The 14,278-nt window shown below is 38.6% G+C and overlaps 3 protein-coding genes and 1 long non-coding RNA gene across 7 annotated transcripts; 2 read left to right on the forward strand and 2 right to left on the reverse strand.

Annotated features, from left to right (window-relative positions):
- Positions 1–46: 46 nt before the first annotated feature.
- On the forward strand, positions 47–8,393 carry LOC135160353 (phosphatase Herzog). The gene is made up of 4 exons (XM_064116806.1): positions 47–584; positions 1,580–2,007; positions 2,597–2,782; positions 3,475–8,393. The coding sequence occupies exons 1-4, from the start codon at positions 515–517 to the stop codon at positions 3,664–3,666; spliced, it is 876 nt and encodes a 291-aa protein (XP_063972876.1). The 5' UTR covers positions 47–514; the 3' UTR covers positions 3,667–8,393.
- Positions 8,175–9,414, reverse strand: LOC135160359 (uncharacterized). Its single transcript, XR_010298532.1, has 3 exons — positions 9,278–9,414; positions 8,646–9,052; positions 8,175–8,349 (listed from the first exon to the last, which is right to left on the reverse strand). It is a non-coding gene; the product is annotated as an uncharacterized LOC135160359 (long non-coding RNA).
- A 111-nt stretch (positions 9,415–9,525) lies between these two features.
- On the forward strand, positions 9,526–12,305 carry LOC135160352 (ribonuclease H2 subunit B). Of its 4 annotated transcripts, none has more exons than XM_064116802.1 (4): positions 9,526–9,850; positions 10,512–11,036; positions 11,170–11,387; positions 11,533–11,669. In XM_064116802.1, exons 1-4 carry the CDS (start codon positions 9,763–9,765, stop codon positions 11,548–11,550), a joined length of 849 nt encoding a protein of 282 aa, XP_063972872.1. In that variant the 5' UTR covers positions 9,526–9,762; the 3' UTR covers positions 11,551–11,669. The 4 variants fall into 4 exon arrangements, with proteins under 4 accessions (XP_063972872.1, XP_063972874.1, XP_063972871.1 ...); XM_064116804.1 differs by having other exon boundaries at positions 11,491–11,619; XM_064116801.1 differs by having other exon boundaries at positions 9,529–9,850; positions 11,660–12,305.
- Positions 12,306–12,591: 286 nt separating this feature from the next.
- LOC135160348 (bystin) lies at positions 12,592–14,241 on the reverse strand. The gene is made up of 2 exons (XM_064116792.1): positions 13,982–14,241; positions 12,592–13,862 (listed from the first exon to the last, which is right to left on the reverse strand). The coding sequence occupies exons 1-2, from the start codon at positions 14,120–14,122 to the stop codon at positions 12,720–12,722; spliced, it is 1,284 nt and encodes a 427-aa protein (XP_063972862.1). The 5' UTR covers positions 14,123–14,241; the 3' UTR covers positions 12,592–12,719.
- Between the last annotated feature and the right edge of the window lie 37 nt (positions 14,242–14,278).

Below are 14,278 nucleotides of genomic sequence, written 5' to 3' on the forward strand. Positions count from 1 at the left end.
GAGAAGCCCGAATATTGTTGACGAGATCTCCCCCCAACAATCCTCCGAAACATCACAGAGTCAGTGTGTCCGCGGTTGGCCGCGAGACATCATCGAAAAAACACGTAAATAAGACCAAAAAATCGTCAGAAAAAGCCCGAGAATTTCCGAACAAATTCTCGAGGAAAAAAAAATCACCTCAACAAATAAAATAAATAAATCGTGGATGCATGCATCATCAACCAATCGTTCATGCACACTCTCGTCGCTGTGTTGTGCCCACAGCACCCACGTTTACTCGTCCATCTGTGTTTCCCCTGGATATTGTGGCGGCAACGGGTGAAAACAGTTGTCGTATTGAGGAAGTGACAGTGTCTGTGGCATTTGTATTTTCAGTACAAATGCAGTGAATGTATTTTTACGTGTGTCTGCGGTAGCCCCCGGTCCCCCTCCTCCTGTACCATATTATTTACTTTTTTTCGTAGGAAAAAAAAATAATAGACCACCAACTGGGAGAGACAAACTCATGTTTTAAATGGACGCATCGTCCATTATCACTCAAGTGTCGAGGGATGACGAGTTGGGACACTTCAATAACGAGAAAGGTAGGACATTGAGGAATTGGGTGTGACGATTTTGTGTCCCTCTCTCGTATCTCGCTCTACGTCGAGGCCTTTTTTTTTTTCGTTGGCCTTTTTTTTCTCTGTTCGAGAGATGAAGTGGAGGCACTGGACTGATGCTGAGTTCGTGTGCGTTCGGGTTGGGTTGTACATACACCTGTTACGGGGCAAGGGGGAGAGTCACTACATTGTTCAGGGGGTGGGGTGGGAGAAGAATGGTTAACCTATTGGGGGTATGAGATTTTGTAGTTTTTGGGTGGGTTTTGGGAGAATGAGGGCCTCCAGAGGATAACGTGATGGGCATGGATGCTGCTGGACTGGGGGATGATCCGGGAGAATTTTAAAATTCGGGACAGGGGCTTTTTCACCAGGGAAATTTGTGATTGTCAGTCACTGGCGATCAGCAGAGTGAAGTTGGATGATTTTTTTTTTGTTCGAAGTATTTTTGGAGGGTTTAGAAGATGTGGAACGATCAGATTCCATTGTTGGGACAGAAAATACGGATTAATGAGTTTAGACGATTCAACTCAGCGCTCAGAGCATTGGGATGTTCAGGATTCTTGAATTTTTGGGGACCAATCTGGCTTGAGAGGTATTTTGGTAGTGTCAGGGAGACTTTGGGGTGAGAAATCTGGGCATGGTAATTGTGAATGCTGTTGGACAGGGAATGATGTTGCAGGGGGAAAGCTGGACGATTTTTTTCAATGAAAACCTTTTTTTTCCTTCAATTTCCTTCTCCATAGATTTAAAAAAGGCCAGTCATTGCCAGAAAATTTGGAAGAGATTGTGCTCATCTAAGTCAGCATATCTTTCTCATGAATGAGTTCTTCAAGTGCAAAAACATGATCTACAGTTTTTCTCGATTTAACCTCAAAAAAAAATTTCCTCTATAAATTTTCTGATTGAAAAAAATCACATTAGAAATTCCACCAGCTCCAAGAACACAATTAATAGGATACTTCAAATGTCTGTTTAACCAGCGCAATTACCACGGGAGAATGAACCGACCAACAATGGACCATCGGGTAAGAAGCCCCGAGGCCGTGGACTGCTGTGTTCACTGCTGTGCTGTCATCGTAGAGGACGAAGTAGCTCCAAGAGCTCCAAAGCCAGTTCACTCCAGGGTGATGGCAGAGGTACACCACCCCCTGGCACTGGTTCACCCAGATTCCTTTTGCCACCAGTCAGGCATCAGGATATGCACAAAAAGTGTATGGTGATTGATCTTGATGAAACACTGGTGCACAGTTCATTCAAGCCCATCAACAATGCTGACTTTGTTGTACCAGTTGAAATTGATGGGACAGTGCATCAAGTGTATGTTCTTAAGAGGCCTTACGTCGATGAGTTTTTGCAGAGAATGGGAGAATTATACGAGTGTGTACTGTTCACAGCGAGTCTAGCAAAGGTCAGTGTCAATTAAAGAATGAATTATTGGGAGGAAAAAAAAGTTTATGAGTTTTTATCACAAGTGTTATTTGTGAGGGAACGTCTGAATGAGTTTTTTGCAATTATGTAACGATGGAGGAGGTCTAGGAGAAAAAGTCACTAAGTCTTTTTTGTAGCTGCGACAATTCTGGGACAAAAATATCTTGTGACTTTTTCCCGAACATCTCGTCAATCCGGAGATATTTCACTTGAGAAAAAGCCATTGACTTACGTTCGTCTTTTTTTCTCCAAAAGTCGTCGTTGAAAATCCCCATTATTTTGAAAAATAATGCAGTTAGAGAAAATTATGATGCATAAATTTTGCAGCTCATTAAATTCTTCACGAAAGCTTCCTCCAACATTTTCTGATGAATCCATCTGCTGTGTGGATATTCTTAAAAATTCGCAGACTTCCTTCTTGCTCTTGTTTGCTTTCTGTAAACAATTGACAGAATGTTAATTAGCTCCATAAACAATTCGTTCAATACGTTTACCCTTTCATATGCTTAACGAATGCTCCTCAATTACTGCAAGTGTGTTAATGACAATTTTATTAACAATCCCACCAGTACGCAGATCCAGTGGCAGATCTGCTCGACAGATGGGGAGTCTTCAGAGCTAGACTCTTCAGAGAATCGTGCGTATTTCACCGGGGTAATTATGTCAAGGATTTGAATAAACTCGGGAGGGACCTTCAACAGATCATCATCGTCGACAATAGCCCAGCTAGCTATATATTTCATCCAGACAATGCGGTAAGATATTCAATCAAACGTGCTTCAAACGTCATCTTCACGCTATTTGTCTCTGAATATTAATGCAATGACTCAGAGCCACAGATTCAAATCCTCAGATACAATTAAGCAGTTTAAAAAATTCATTTTCACTGTTACGTAGAAATATAAAATTTTGATCTGGTATTTTTAGTAACAGTGAGGGAATGAACAATATGTTTTTTCCATGTATCTGTTATTTTCAACTTTATTGTTGCTATTAATTTTATTTAAATAAGAGAAATGGAGTGAAACAGGCTTCATTGTTTGTTTGCTATGATAATGACTAGTTTAAGGAGAAAATATAAATAACATTCCTCCGTATAAAATTTCCCGCAAAGGAAACCTTGACTTTTTGCTGTAAAGCCACTCGTTGATGAGATAATTCAATACCCATTTAATCGATAACGAGATCACCGAGGTGAAACAACACACTTCAATCAATTTTTCATATATGTCCACAACTATTAATTCTACGAGAAAATATCATAAGAGAATTTTTATAGGGAATGAAAGTTCCCCAAAAAATGTGTTGTGATATTTTACCCTGAAGCGTCTCTGTGCTCAGATAAACCAATATTTCCGACACTTGTTGACTAATTGATTATTCTTCCAATTCAATGTAATTATGTGAAAACGAAAAATGTAATTATTGTCTTGGTCATTGTCCCCAGGTGCCAGTGGCTTCCTGGTTCGACGATATGACAGATTCCGAGCTTCTCGATCTAATTCCATTCTTCGAGAAGCTCAGCAACGTGGACAATATCTACACAGTTCTCTGCAACAGCAATCATCCGTATAATCAGGACCAAGGACAAATGCAAAATAATTCAAGCCCAGGTGGTGAGTCAATGGGTGCTTCCTAGCCCAGACGAGAGCCTGGCCTCGCGGTCAGCCTCGTTGCGTCACGCTGCACCCTGAGGAGGGCTCTCGACGGTATACTCCGGGCAACTGGACTCACATGTCGCTCTGTCGATAACAACAATTCCGTGATGAGCTAAAATCCAGTACGCAATTGCTCCTTGCAACAGCTGGAGTTGACAGTTTGAAATAATTCATTCAATTTGTGGATTATCGTCTGGAGATGGAAGAAGACATGGTGTTGAGGCTGTTGAGGAGGTTTTACATTAATTATTGAACTATGACTGATTGTCGATTAATTGATTGAGAAGTTGATTGATTAATTGATGCTCATTGATAACTGAGAGACTACTACTGCCTTTTGGCTTCCATTGATCGAGCAGTTTAACATCTTTTTTTTTTATGAAATATCAATATGAAATATTTCGGGGAGTGACAATGGTGATGGTGGGCGAGGGTTATCGACTGAGTCTTCTCTCGTCGTTTGTCTAAATGTATACGACGGGAAATTTTGAAATTTTGAGACCTGAGGGGCGAATCCAATGAGTCCAGGGGACTTAGTCATTAATGACTTTTTTTCATTTGTTCATTCTTTTTTAGAAGTTTTAATGCATATCAGCTATTTTTTTCAGTCTCCAGACGATTATAATTGGAATAATATCGATAACTAGATAGGTTTAGGTAGTCATTGTTCAGAGAATTGAAAATTTTTTGAGATTGAGATTTTGGAGGGAAGTTTGAGGGGGATTATCCCGGGGTTGAAGAGGTTTAGGCCAAAATGTCATAAACCATTTTCCGTGGAAAATTTCATTCTCTGGAAAACATTTCATGTCACAGTTTCCTACAGATCGCATTAGCCTCGAGATAAAAACTGAAAAATCGAAGTGAAAATTTTTCACTTCCGTCCAGAATCGAATGACTTTCATTTTATCATTCACAACATCAATGATCCCTAATAAATCATCCAATGAGTGAACAATAACTTCAACCAATCAGCCAGTACTCTCCCTGCCTCCCCCCGCGTTAGGTTCGCCAGTCAAGTGTTACGTCTTGTGCACACGCGTGGAGAAGAAATTTAATTGTCTCGGATTGCAGCATCAATCGTAGAATGAATAATCCCAGCCCTCGAGATCCCCCACTGTCTCGTTATTCTCCGCCTTTAATTCTTCCTCTTTCTCATCGTCAAAGTGAGACTGAAAGAGAATCAACTGCCACAAACAGAAGAGACGAGTTTAAAACACTTTGTTCTACCCTCGAGCACTCCTTTCCCCCCATCGTCAAATAGTTCTTGATTTATTTTCCGATTGTTATCGAGCCATGAGTCACAGTTTACGATTGAGAGCAGCAGTTGTACTTATCTAAATGCAAATTAGTGTATCGTGTTATAGATTATCAATACATACTTCGAAGGGGGAGGGACAGTTGATCAGTGACATTTCCTTGACAAGTCCCACATCTAGTTTTTTACGGGGAGAGAACTATTCAGTAAAAATTACGGGAAAAATTTTGTAATAATTTCGTGAGGAATTGATTTTTTAAATCGAGTTAATGGACTTCTGGAGTAAATTGTTGGATTTTTTTAGAGATCATGATGTTGCTCACATAATCGAGAGTTTGGAGAGGAAAAAATTAATGAAGTGGAAAAATCACACGATTAATTAGTTGGCTATCTCGGTAATGACAAGTTTTTGGAGAAAGTCATGAACTTCTAGGGAATTCAGACAATTTCCGCGTAAAGTAGAATTTTTTATAGAAATAATTTATGACATTTCCCCTAGATCCACTGATTGTCAGGTGAATCAAAAAAAAATTTTTATCGAACCAAAATTTCGGCAAAAAAATTTCACTTCATTTCTGAATTCATCGCATTAATTGATAAAAAAATTGAAAAAAATAAAATGTCTGTGAGAAAATTAAAACTAAGCTATTGGGAGTATCGTCAGCTGCGTTATGCTGGGACTAGAAGTGGAATGAACACGACATTAATGCACAATAGCAGTTGAATAAACATCTGCATAAACGACAGACTATAAGGACTCCGCAAGTGTGTTTTAATCGACTGGGGCTCAATCTCAGAATGCTTATAACGATTATTTTATTTTTTTTTCTTTCGTAAATGCAAAAAACAGAAATTAGTGAACAAATTGGTGCTTCCGTAATTAACGAGAGGGGTTAATTGATAATTGAATGATTAGTGAGCAATCAAGCAGCGAGCCCCTCGGGCTCTCTTCGCAAACGGTTCCGTCGACTTTTTTTATAATTATACAATTTGTAACAGGAGGTAATTTTTTTAAATGTGAAATCATTGTACTCAAGTAGGACGAGTTATCCATGTCCACGTCGATTTTCCTATTGGAAGAATTATTGAGATTTTTATTACTTTTTATGTAGAGGCAGCTGTGAAGCTATCACAGGGGCACGTGGTATCGTGATGAATTGGCCATTTATCGATGACAAAGTCGCCTGATTTTTTGAAGATTTTGGTTGTGAAGAATTTTCAAATATATTTTTTAATGAAATTGAATCGACAAATGGAATGTCAGGAGAAATGGATGATTAGGATTTTTTTAAGTGCAAATATATTTATGAAGGGTCTAATGTTACGTTTTTTTAGATTAGGTGTCCATCCAGACAATTCTCTTTTATTTTGAGCTTAGGTTACAGTCTACGACCATTTAACCCTTAGAATCGACCTTTGATTACACCTCCTTGACCCCCAAGCAAAATGGAAATAGAGAAATAATTATGAGCAGCCCTTTTCTTCTGGTATTTCATTAATTGATTCACTACTTCAACAAGACAATTCATTGTCAGGAGACATTCTTCATTTCCCTGGATTCCTCAGAAGGAAATTCTCGACAGTTCCGCTCAAAACCCTCCACTCACAAAATCTTCCAATAAAATCAACATCACCGGATTCTAGTATATGAATATTTGGCAAAGATTTTTTTCTTCAGTGTTAACTTCAAAAAAGAAAAACTTTAAAAAACCGTTTTTCGTACTCCAATCATCAGTAAAACTAATTAACCACACTAATCACCCGGTACTTATGATAAAGCCAAGAGGAGCAGAGAGCTGCCAATGCATGTAAAACATTGGAATGACAAACGAAAAATGATGAAAATGAGAACGAGAAAATCGCTATGATTGCTTGCAAGTACAAAGTTGTTACGTTTTAGAGACGGCCACGACAAAAACGAGGGGGTGGAAGGATAAATAGTTTTTTGAATGAAGAGAGAAATGTTGGAAGTAGCTTAAATGAAAAAAATTGAAGAGAAATCATGAGAATAACAAGGAATATGGAAGAATCGAGTGAAAAACACCTAGCGCTTTAACTGGAAAATTCCTTTGAAAATTCCATCGATAGAAAATGTTTTTCAATTAAATAAAGTACTCAATTTTACAGGAAATCCTCGTTGCTCAGATATTGATAAAAATTTTGATAAATGAATAAATAAAAAAATACACAACCTGTATTTTTCATAAATAAGAAAAATTTGAGATGGGGTTCGAAGAACCGGGTGTAAAAGAAAATGTTGGAAATTTATGTTACGTTGATTTTCCATTCATTCAACAACTCCATTCTTTGTTCTTGGGAAAATCAGGAGGGAAATGGAAAAATTCCAAACAAAAGCTTTGTTCCTTAAATAAACAATGGACATAAAACATATACAAATAAAGTTTAATAAAAAGAAAAGTGTATTGATCACGAGGAAAAAGTCAATGAATTTTCCAGTAGACCACCGACAGGAAAATGGATTTTTCATTCGATTTTTATCCCCACGACAACAACATAAATCTAGAAATGAATGATTGAATTAAAAATTTGTATGTTTGCGAGTGCGTGAGATTATTGATTGATAATCCCAAGGTATAATGATTAACATTAACAATAAACAGATAGTAGATTATACTAATGAATAATGCCGTTGTAAAACGATGCTTGCGCACGAGAATCGACGTAATTGAGTGGTGGAGAAAAAATCATGAAAATTAATGAATTAACTATTGAGAAGATCGATTGAATAAACTTTTTATATGAAAGAAATGAACAATTTCCTAGAATGCGATTTTTAATCAACAGAAAGATTATAAAACATTTGATAATAAAATCAGCATAATTGAAATTGCTATCGATACGAAAACTATTGTACAAAATTATTGAATTAATTAAACTGGAGGTTTTTTTGTCGATGAAAGTGATTAATACGGAATATCCCAGAGTGTTGGACACGTATGCATGTAGCTCATAATTAACAATATTGCCTTGAATCTGTAAATAAACTTGATAACTTCCGACTAATCGAGTCCCCCATCTTCAGAGAGAGAAAAAAATTGGTGAAAGGATGGAGATTAAGAAAAAATGAATAAGTTATATCGAAGAGGTCCCGTCGAATAAATTTATTGTTTTATTTCTCACGAAATAAATAATAACAATCAAATGCTTGCCGCAATGAAGTAACCGTTGATTTATCGATCGTTCCTTGTGTAGAAGAATTTTTTTTCATTGATTGTCTTGATAAACACAGGACGATCAAATGGGGCGTGGCTTCGTCGTATAACACCGAGGTGACATTATCATTAATGGGGTGATAATGAAATTGTGAAGATAATTCATGATGAACCATTGTAATTACCCGATAAATCCTCTTTCCCACCTCCAAACATGTCCAGTTTGCTCTGTGATTCTGTGTTTAATAAAACGAGAAAAAATATATATATGTTTGATAATCTTGAAGTTGTTTGACGTTTTTTTTAATTGCCCGGGGGTTGGTGATTAAATGGTGGGGAGATGCAGTCCCATTTGTGACGAAATATATTAACAGCTAATTACTTCAATTACATTCTCGTACCCATGCCCAGGTCTACTTCAATTCTGGAAGAATTATCGAGATTTCTGCACGATTGTGGTTGTGAAGAATTTATAGAAATATTTTATCCTGAAACTTAAATGCAACGAGAATTCCTCCACGGGTATATTTACCAATCTCGAAGTATCTCCTTTAAATAATTTTCCAGTTTGAAAATTACGGGATGATGCATTAATCGTGTGACAGGGAAGCTACTTCCGCGAGGCGATGCAGCCCAGAAATAGATGTTATGGATTTGTGATGGCCTGGGCTTCACGAGCATTACGTTTCTTTGTGGCCTCCATTCATGTGAACGCGGGGTTGTACTATATGTGGATCGAGCTAGCCATTCGACTGCTCAATGTGCCCAGTGTGACCCTGGTAATATTGGATCAACACACTGAATTGTTGGAGGACTCTTTGATCTTTTTGCTCTTCAATTTTTGTTTTCTCTGGTCGTTGGGTCTATCACACTCGACAGGTGACCCGAAATTTATGCCAATTATCGTTTCGTGTTAGCAATTGGAGGATTTATTGTCATCTGAGAAATTGAAAGAAATCTGGAATCATGTGGATCAAGAAATATTTTTTATGAAAAGTTAAAGTCAATGAAGAGTTATCAATGGAATTGTTGTCAAGCTAAAAACGAAAAATGCATTTTCTATGTTTTTTACATCTGCTCTTCTGTAAATTTTCTAGGAGTACGAGAAATTTCTCGATTTTACGAGACAATATCTTATAAAAAATATTTAATCGTTAGACTAACCTCACAAAAAAATGTTTTTCCATTTTTCACAGTCTTGACATTAATCAGGATTGAGTAATAATGGGTTCATTGTTTGATTTGCTGACTATTCATCCTCTTTTTGGCTCCTTCGAATGCGTCTCTACTTTGTCCGCAGCTGGGGAATTCTCTGTCGGTAAGAGAGATGAAAAAAACACCGGGATTTTGATATCCATTGATGCCAAGTGCTCCCAGCGCCAGAGCAATTCTCAATTCCAACCCCCCCGTTCTACACTATTTCAGCGATACCCCGGGTTCCACCATAAATGCAAAAAGTGAATTCTAAAAAAAAAGAGTCAGCCAGTAGATGATGCGTTATACCCCCACCCCCAACCCTCCCCGTTACCCTCTGCAGCCCAGAAATCCGTGCATCGAAGTGAGTCGTTCGATAAATTAGGCGCGAAAAAAGCTGTGTTAAGTCGTTATTACAACAATATAATTGACAACAACAAACACGTGGTTGCAAAATGCCACGGGTCAAGGGATCACCCAAGAAGTGTGTTAAAACAGCTAATACCAATTCACCGAGTAATACGTGGGTTTTTCTGATGAAAGGTGAATATAAAAAGAAAAAAAAAATACGAGTCGATCAATTTTTGTGGATACGCCTATTAGGACGGGATGAGAGTGGTTAGGAAGTGGGGATTTCGTATGTTTCGTTGGGATTGTTTTCATGATTGTTTTGGAGACCAGCTACTGCGATTAAATAATTTTTTTACCAATTGATTGTTGTTAAAAAAAAAATTTAACAATGAAAATGGGAATTTCAGTTGAATTGAGGGTTATCTCCTTCACAAATATGTGGACTTAGTTTTGGACCTGGTAATTTCCAGAAAAAAATATTATCTGTCATTTCTCTGCGGATCCACATGATCTTCAAGTAATCCTAGTTAAACAGTTGAGATCTCAATGATTTTTCGTTCAGATAAATTGATTAATTTTTGTTGAACGAATTATGATGCATTAATTGAGAAAAAATAAGACAAAGGATCAAAGAATTAATAGAGGATAATGTAGGAGGGCTCTATTAAGTCTCCAATGTCTGCTGAACGAATGAAACAACTCATGAAAAATTCAGCTCATTATAAAGCCCTTGAAAATCCCTTCGAAATGCCATCAAATTTTTTAAATATCACTCTACCAATTCCGAGATATCGGTGATCGACGTCAATGATAATGTTCAATTTTGATTGTGATGGGTCCTTTTCTGAATCAGGGGATGGAGTTGGTGGTTCTGATGGCAGTCCCCCAGATATCGTGAAGCTCCGTCATCCAGCGACAAATCAAGCAGCAATGTTCGTGTTCAGTCCAGGTGATCAGACAGTTCAAGAGGTGTTGACCTTCGACGAGAATAAGCGTTCGTGGTTCATCGACGAGAACGTAAAATCCGATGGAAAGATGCACTTGTCAACTCCCATCGATCCCATTTTCCTGGTGCTACCGTACCTGAGGAAGGCACAGCAAGTTCTGCCCCTCGAACAGTGCCTCAGGGATGAGGACTACCCCGAGACCATAAGACTGGCGAGATGTCAGAGCCTAAAAGTGTCACTGGTGGCAGATCGCAAGGGGGACGAGTCGTATCAAGCTTACAAGTACAACGAGGAAAAAACCCTGAGTTGGCTCCAGAAGAAGGTGGAAAGGGTCGCCGATGTTCTTAGGCAAAAGGGCATTCACGTTGGACAGGGAGCTGTTAGTGCCAATTACGTGAAGAGTACGAAATACGAGGCTGGGACTGACAGTGGTAAATTATTACAAGATTATGTCGATTATTTTCAATTATTATTATTTATTTTTTAATTTAATAGTGACTGTAAATCAATGTAAATAATTGTTTCAACGACATGAATACGTTTTTATTTTTGTTTCGCGTGCAGAATACCTGAAATACGCACACGGTATCGTGTCTGAATACCTGACTGAAGATCTCTCGAAAAAACTGGCCCAAAATATGAATCTACCCGAGGAGGAGACCAAAGCCAAACGCAAGCTGATGAGCCCCAAAGAACTCCCCGATGAGAAACGACCGAAGAAAGATTCCATGGACGAAGAGTCCCCCAGGACACGAGCTCTCGATCTCACGAAACCCGAAAAGGTTCGCTCATTTTTTAAATTTACGATTATGTCTCAATTTTCTCTGAATTACTTGCCAAACGATTAGTAAACTAAAGACTAACAAGTTACAAATCATTTACCAGAACGGTACAATTTGATAATCACTGGCATTATCTTATCTGCAGATGAGACGTTCGCTCTAACCTCATTTTTACGTCTCATTCTCCAAAAACGTCGCGATCTGGACGGAAGTACTGAATAACAACTCATAATGTCTGCAACAGAATTTCACCAATTGTTCATCATTTTCAGCCCCAGAAACCTCAAACAGCCTCAAAAAAAGAGATAGCAAGGCAAAAGGCAGCGGCTGGCTCGAAGAGCATCACAAGTTTCTTCAAGAAAAAATGAGTTTCCTAAGAAGACTGTCTCCTCCTGAGTACCCTCCCATAAGTCAAAGAATTTGCGTTCCAATCAGCTGCTACTAGAATTCTAATTTTAATGGAAGCAAAGAGAACTGATGAATATTGCACACAAAAATGGGAAGAATAAATCTCAAAGGGGCGCTTACCAATTATTTCTCAAGCTGTTGCTCAAGCATTTCACAGACTCAAAAACTAGAAAACGAAACTGATGAGTAAGAAGTAAACGCCATCAATTAATTTATCAATTTGTTCATCCATACATTTCTGTACATAGTAATGTTAATTATTTGAAATTAAGGTAAATGTTATACTTTGTATAAATTTTTTATCGTTGAACCCCGAGCAATTTCCAATAATTTATCCACAGCCAAATTAACTTGTTCGATATACATGTAGAATTCAGGACTAATATTTCTATTGCTGTCCATCGGTGCGTCGTTTTATGATTGAATTAATTGATAAGGGAAACGATTTAATTACTCTCTGCGATATGATTACATTGGATTAGCTCCAAATAAACATGTGTTATCGTGAAATTGTGTAGAGAATTATTTCTCAACTGGATCATGTATTTCGTTCATTATTCCAAAGTCATTAATTTTTTTGTCCACTGATCCTTTTTTCTATTTTCTCCCACTGTTTTTAAAATTCAACTTCATTAATCACAGTTTACGAATTAAACAAACATGAGAATTTTTATCAACCTTTCGATAAAAATATCTCCAGATTTTTTAGAAAGGAAATAAGTGCAAAAATCATTTGATTCTACGTTACGTTTGATTTGTTTAGGAAATGTAATTTTGTGTCAATGTAATTAAATAATTTTTTAGTTTGTGGTTTCAATTATTTATTTCAATGACCTAAAATTGGTTGATAATTTATTTAAATGACTGTTTTTTAAAATTTGAAGTGAAAATGAATATTCAACAGTAAAACCTCCGCGATCCACTTCACAAAGTCATGGGTTCCTGTTCAGGCTCGATTCCCTCGACATCCCTGCACTTGGCATGCATGAGCTCCCTACGGATTTCTGCAGTGATCGTATGATGATGCTGTTTCTTTAGCAGTTCCAGCAGTGCCTCCTTCTGTTCCGAGCTGATATCTCCCTTGTACCGCTGCACAAAAGTAAGGAAGGCCTGATGCCAGAGGACAGGTAGCTCCCTGGAGTCCCTCTCGAACCTCAAGAAGTGAAAGACTACACCATCAACCACCCTATAAGGCAGTGCATATTTTTTATCAAAGAAAATCCTCAAGAATATGCTGTTAGCTCCTGTGTAATCCATCTCGGCAATTTTCAAAATCGCAGCTGACGAGTGAAGAATTGGAATGGAGTTCTTGGCGATGACAGAACCAACTATGACAGCTTCCCTCAATGTGCAAGTACCGGACTCCAGCAGTGGCAGGAGAATTCCCTTCATGAAGCCCCCAGGCTTGAAGAGGGCCTTCCTGACCGCCTGGTACAGGTGGAAATTCAGTCTCTTGTACTCGGCGAGGTCGTCCCTGATTCTGGGGAGGAGAACGAGGTTGAAGAACCTCTGGGCCATTTTCTCCTTCAGATTTGACGCGAAAATTCTCGTTGCCTGGTACATGGCTGCTGCTGACCACCTTGGGGGATCAGTAATGTAGAGAATCTGTTCCCAGTTTCGAAGGCTCGGAATTATCTTGAAGGCTTTTGGCAATTTTCCACTTCGGTATTTAACAAGTACGTCCCGCACACCCTCGTACATCGTCTTCACTCGGGGGTCCAGCTCCTGCATCTGAAGGGAACCGACGTCTGAGAACTGAGTGTCTATTTCTGTCTTCTTTTCGGTGAGTTTTTCCATTATTATGTCAGCCAGGGTACGCGTGGGAGCTCTATCTCTATCCATAAACATCTGGAGGGCCATCTCGTCTTCCGCGTTTATCTGTATATCCTCGTAGTAGTCCTGGGATGTCACTTCATCCTCGCTTGGTGGGTCTTCCTCGTCGCTTAGGTCTGGACCCAATTTTGTAAGAGGTTTTTTGGAGGTTGAGGGAGACATGTCCTCTGAGAGCTCCAGCTGCTGTTTACGCGCTTGGGAGAGAATCTTCTGAGAGAGATTCGCGTCAACAAACTGAAATTTCAGATTAATAAGAGGAATTGCATCAAACGAACGAGAATATGTGAAGGAATTCACACCCCAACAATCATCAACAATTGAAATTAAATAAACAAATGGCAAGAAATCCTAACCTCTTCATCTTCATCCCTGCGAAACCGGATCTTGTGTCGATTTCTCATCTTCACTGACTTCTCCCCTTCGATCTGATCCCCGAGTGCAATTTTCTCGGGTCTATCAGCGTTGGTCACCTTGATCTTCTTCGCTTTTCCCATGATAGCTCCCCAGAACTCAACAAAATCAAGTAACAATAATTTTTGGACACTTTGGAGACAGAACAGCCCGGAAAACAAAACACGTGCAGCAGCCTAACCTAACCCGAGATACCTCTAGTCCTCGATGCCGCCACAAGGACCTAGTCATCTAATGTG

The sequence above is a fragment of the Diachasmimorpha longicaudata genome, chromosome 3 (genome assembly GCF_034640455.1).
Source record: "Diachasmimorpha longicaudata isolate KC_UGA_2023 chromosome 3, iyDiaLong2, whole genome shotgun sequence".
Lineage (NCBI taxonomy): Eukaryota > Metazoa > Arthropoda > Insecta > Hymenoptera > Braconidae > Diachasmimorpha > Diachasmimorpha longicaudata.

Excerpts from the sequence above, each read along its gene's own strand:
- LOC135160353 (XM_064116806.1), top strand. The coding sequence starts at position 515 with ATGGACGCATCGTCCATTATCACTCAAGTGTCGAGGGATGACGAGTTG. Across the intron at positions 585-1,579 it reads ACACTTCAATAACGAGAAAG|CGCAATTACCACGGGAGAAT; the intron begins GTAGGACATTGA and ends CTGTTTAACCAG. Across the intron at positions 2,783-3,474 it reads TATTTCATCCAGACAATGCG|GTGCCAGTGGCTTCCTGGTT; the intron begins GTAAGATATTCA and ends CATTGTCCCCAG.
- LOC135160352 (XM_064116801.1), top strand. The coding sequence starts at position 9,763 with ATGCCACGGGTCAAGGGATCACCCAAGAAGTGTGTTAAAACAGCTAAT. Across the intron at positions 9,851-10,511 it reads GTGGGTTTTTCTGATGAAAG|GGGATGGAGTTGGTGGTTCT; the intron begins GTGAATATAAAA and ends TTTCTGAATCAG. Across the intron at positions 11,037-11,169 it reads CGAGGCTGGGACTGACAGTG|AATACCTGAAATACGCACAC; the intron begins GTAAATTATTAC and ends TTTCGCGTGCAG.
- LOC135160348 (XM_064116792.1), bottom strand. The coding sequence starts at position 14,122 with ATGGGAAAAGCGAAGAAGATCAAGGTGACCAACGCTGATAGACCCGAG. Across the intron at positions 13,863-13,981 it reads GCAGGGATGAAGATGAAGAG|TTTGTTGACGCGAATCTCTC; the intron begins GTTAGGATTTCT and ends CTGAAATTTCAG.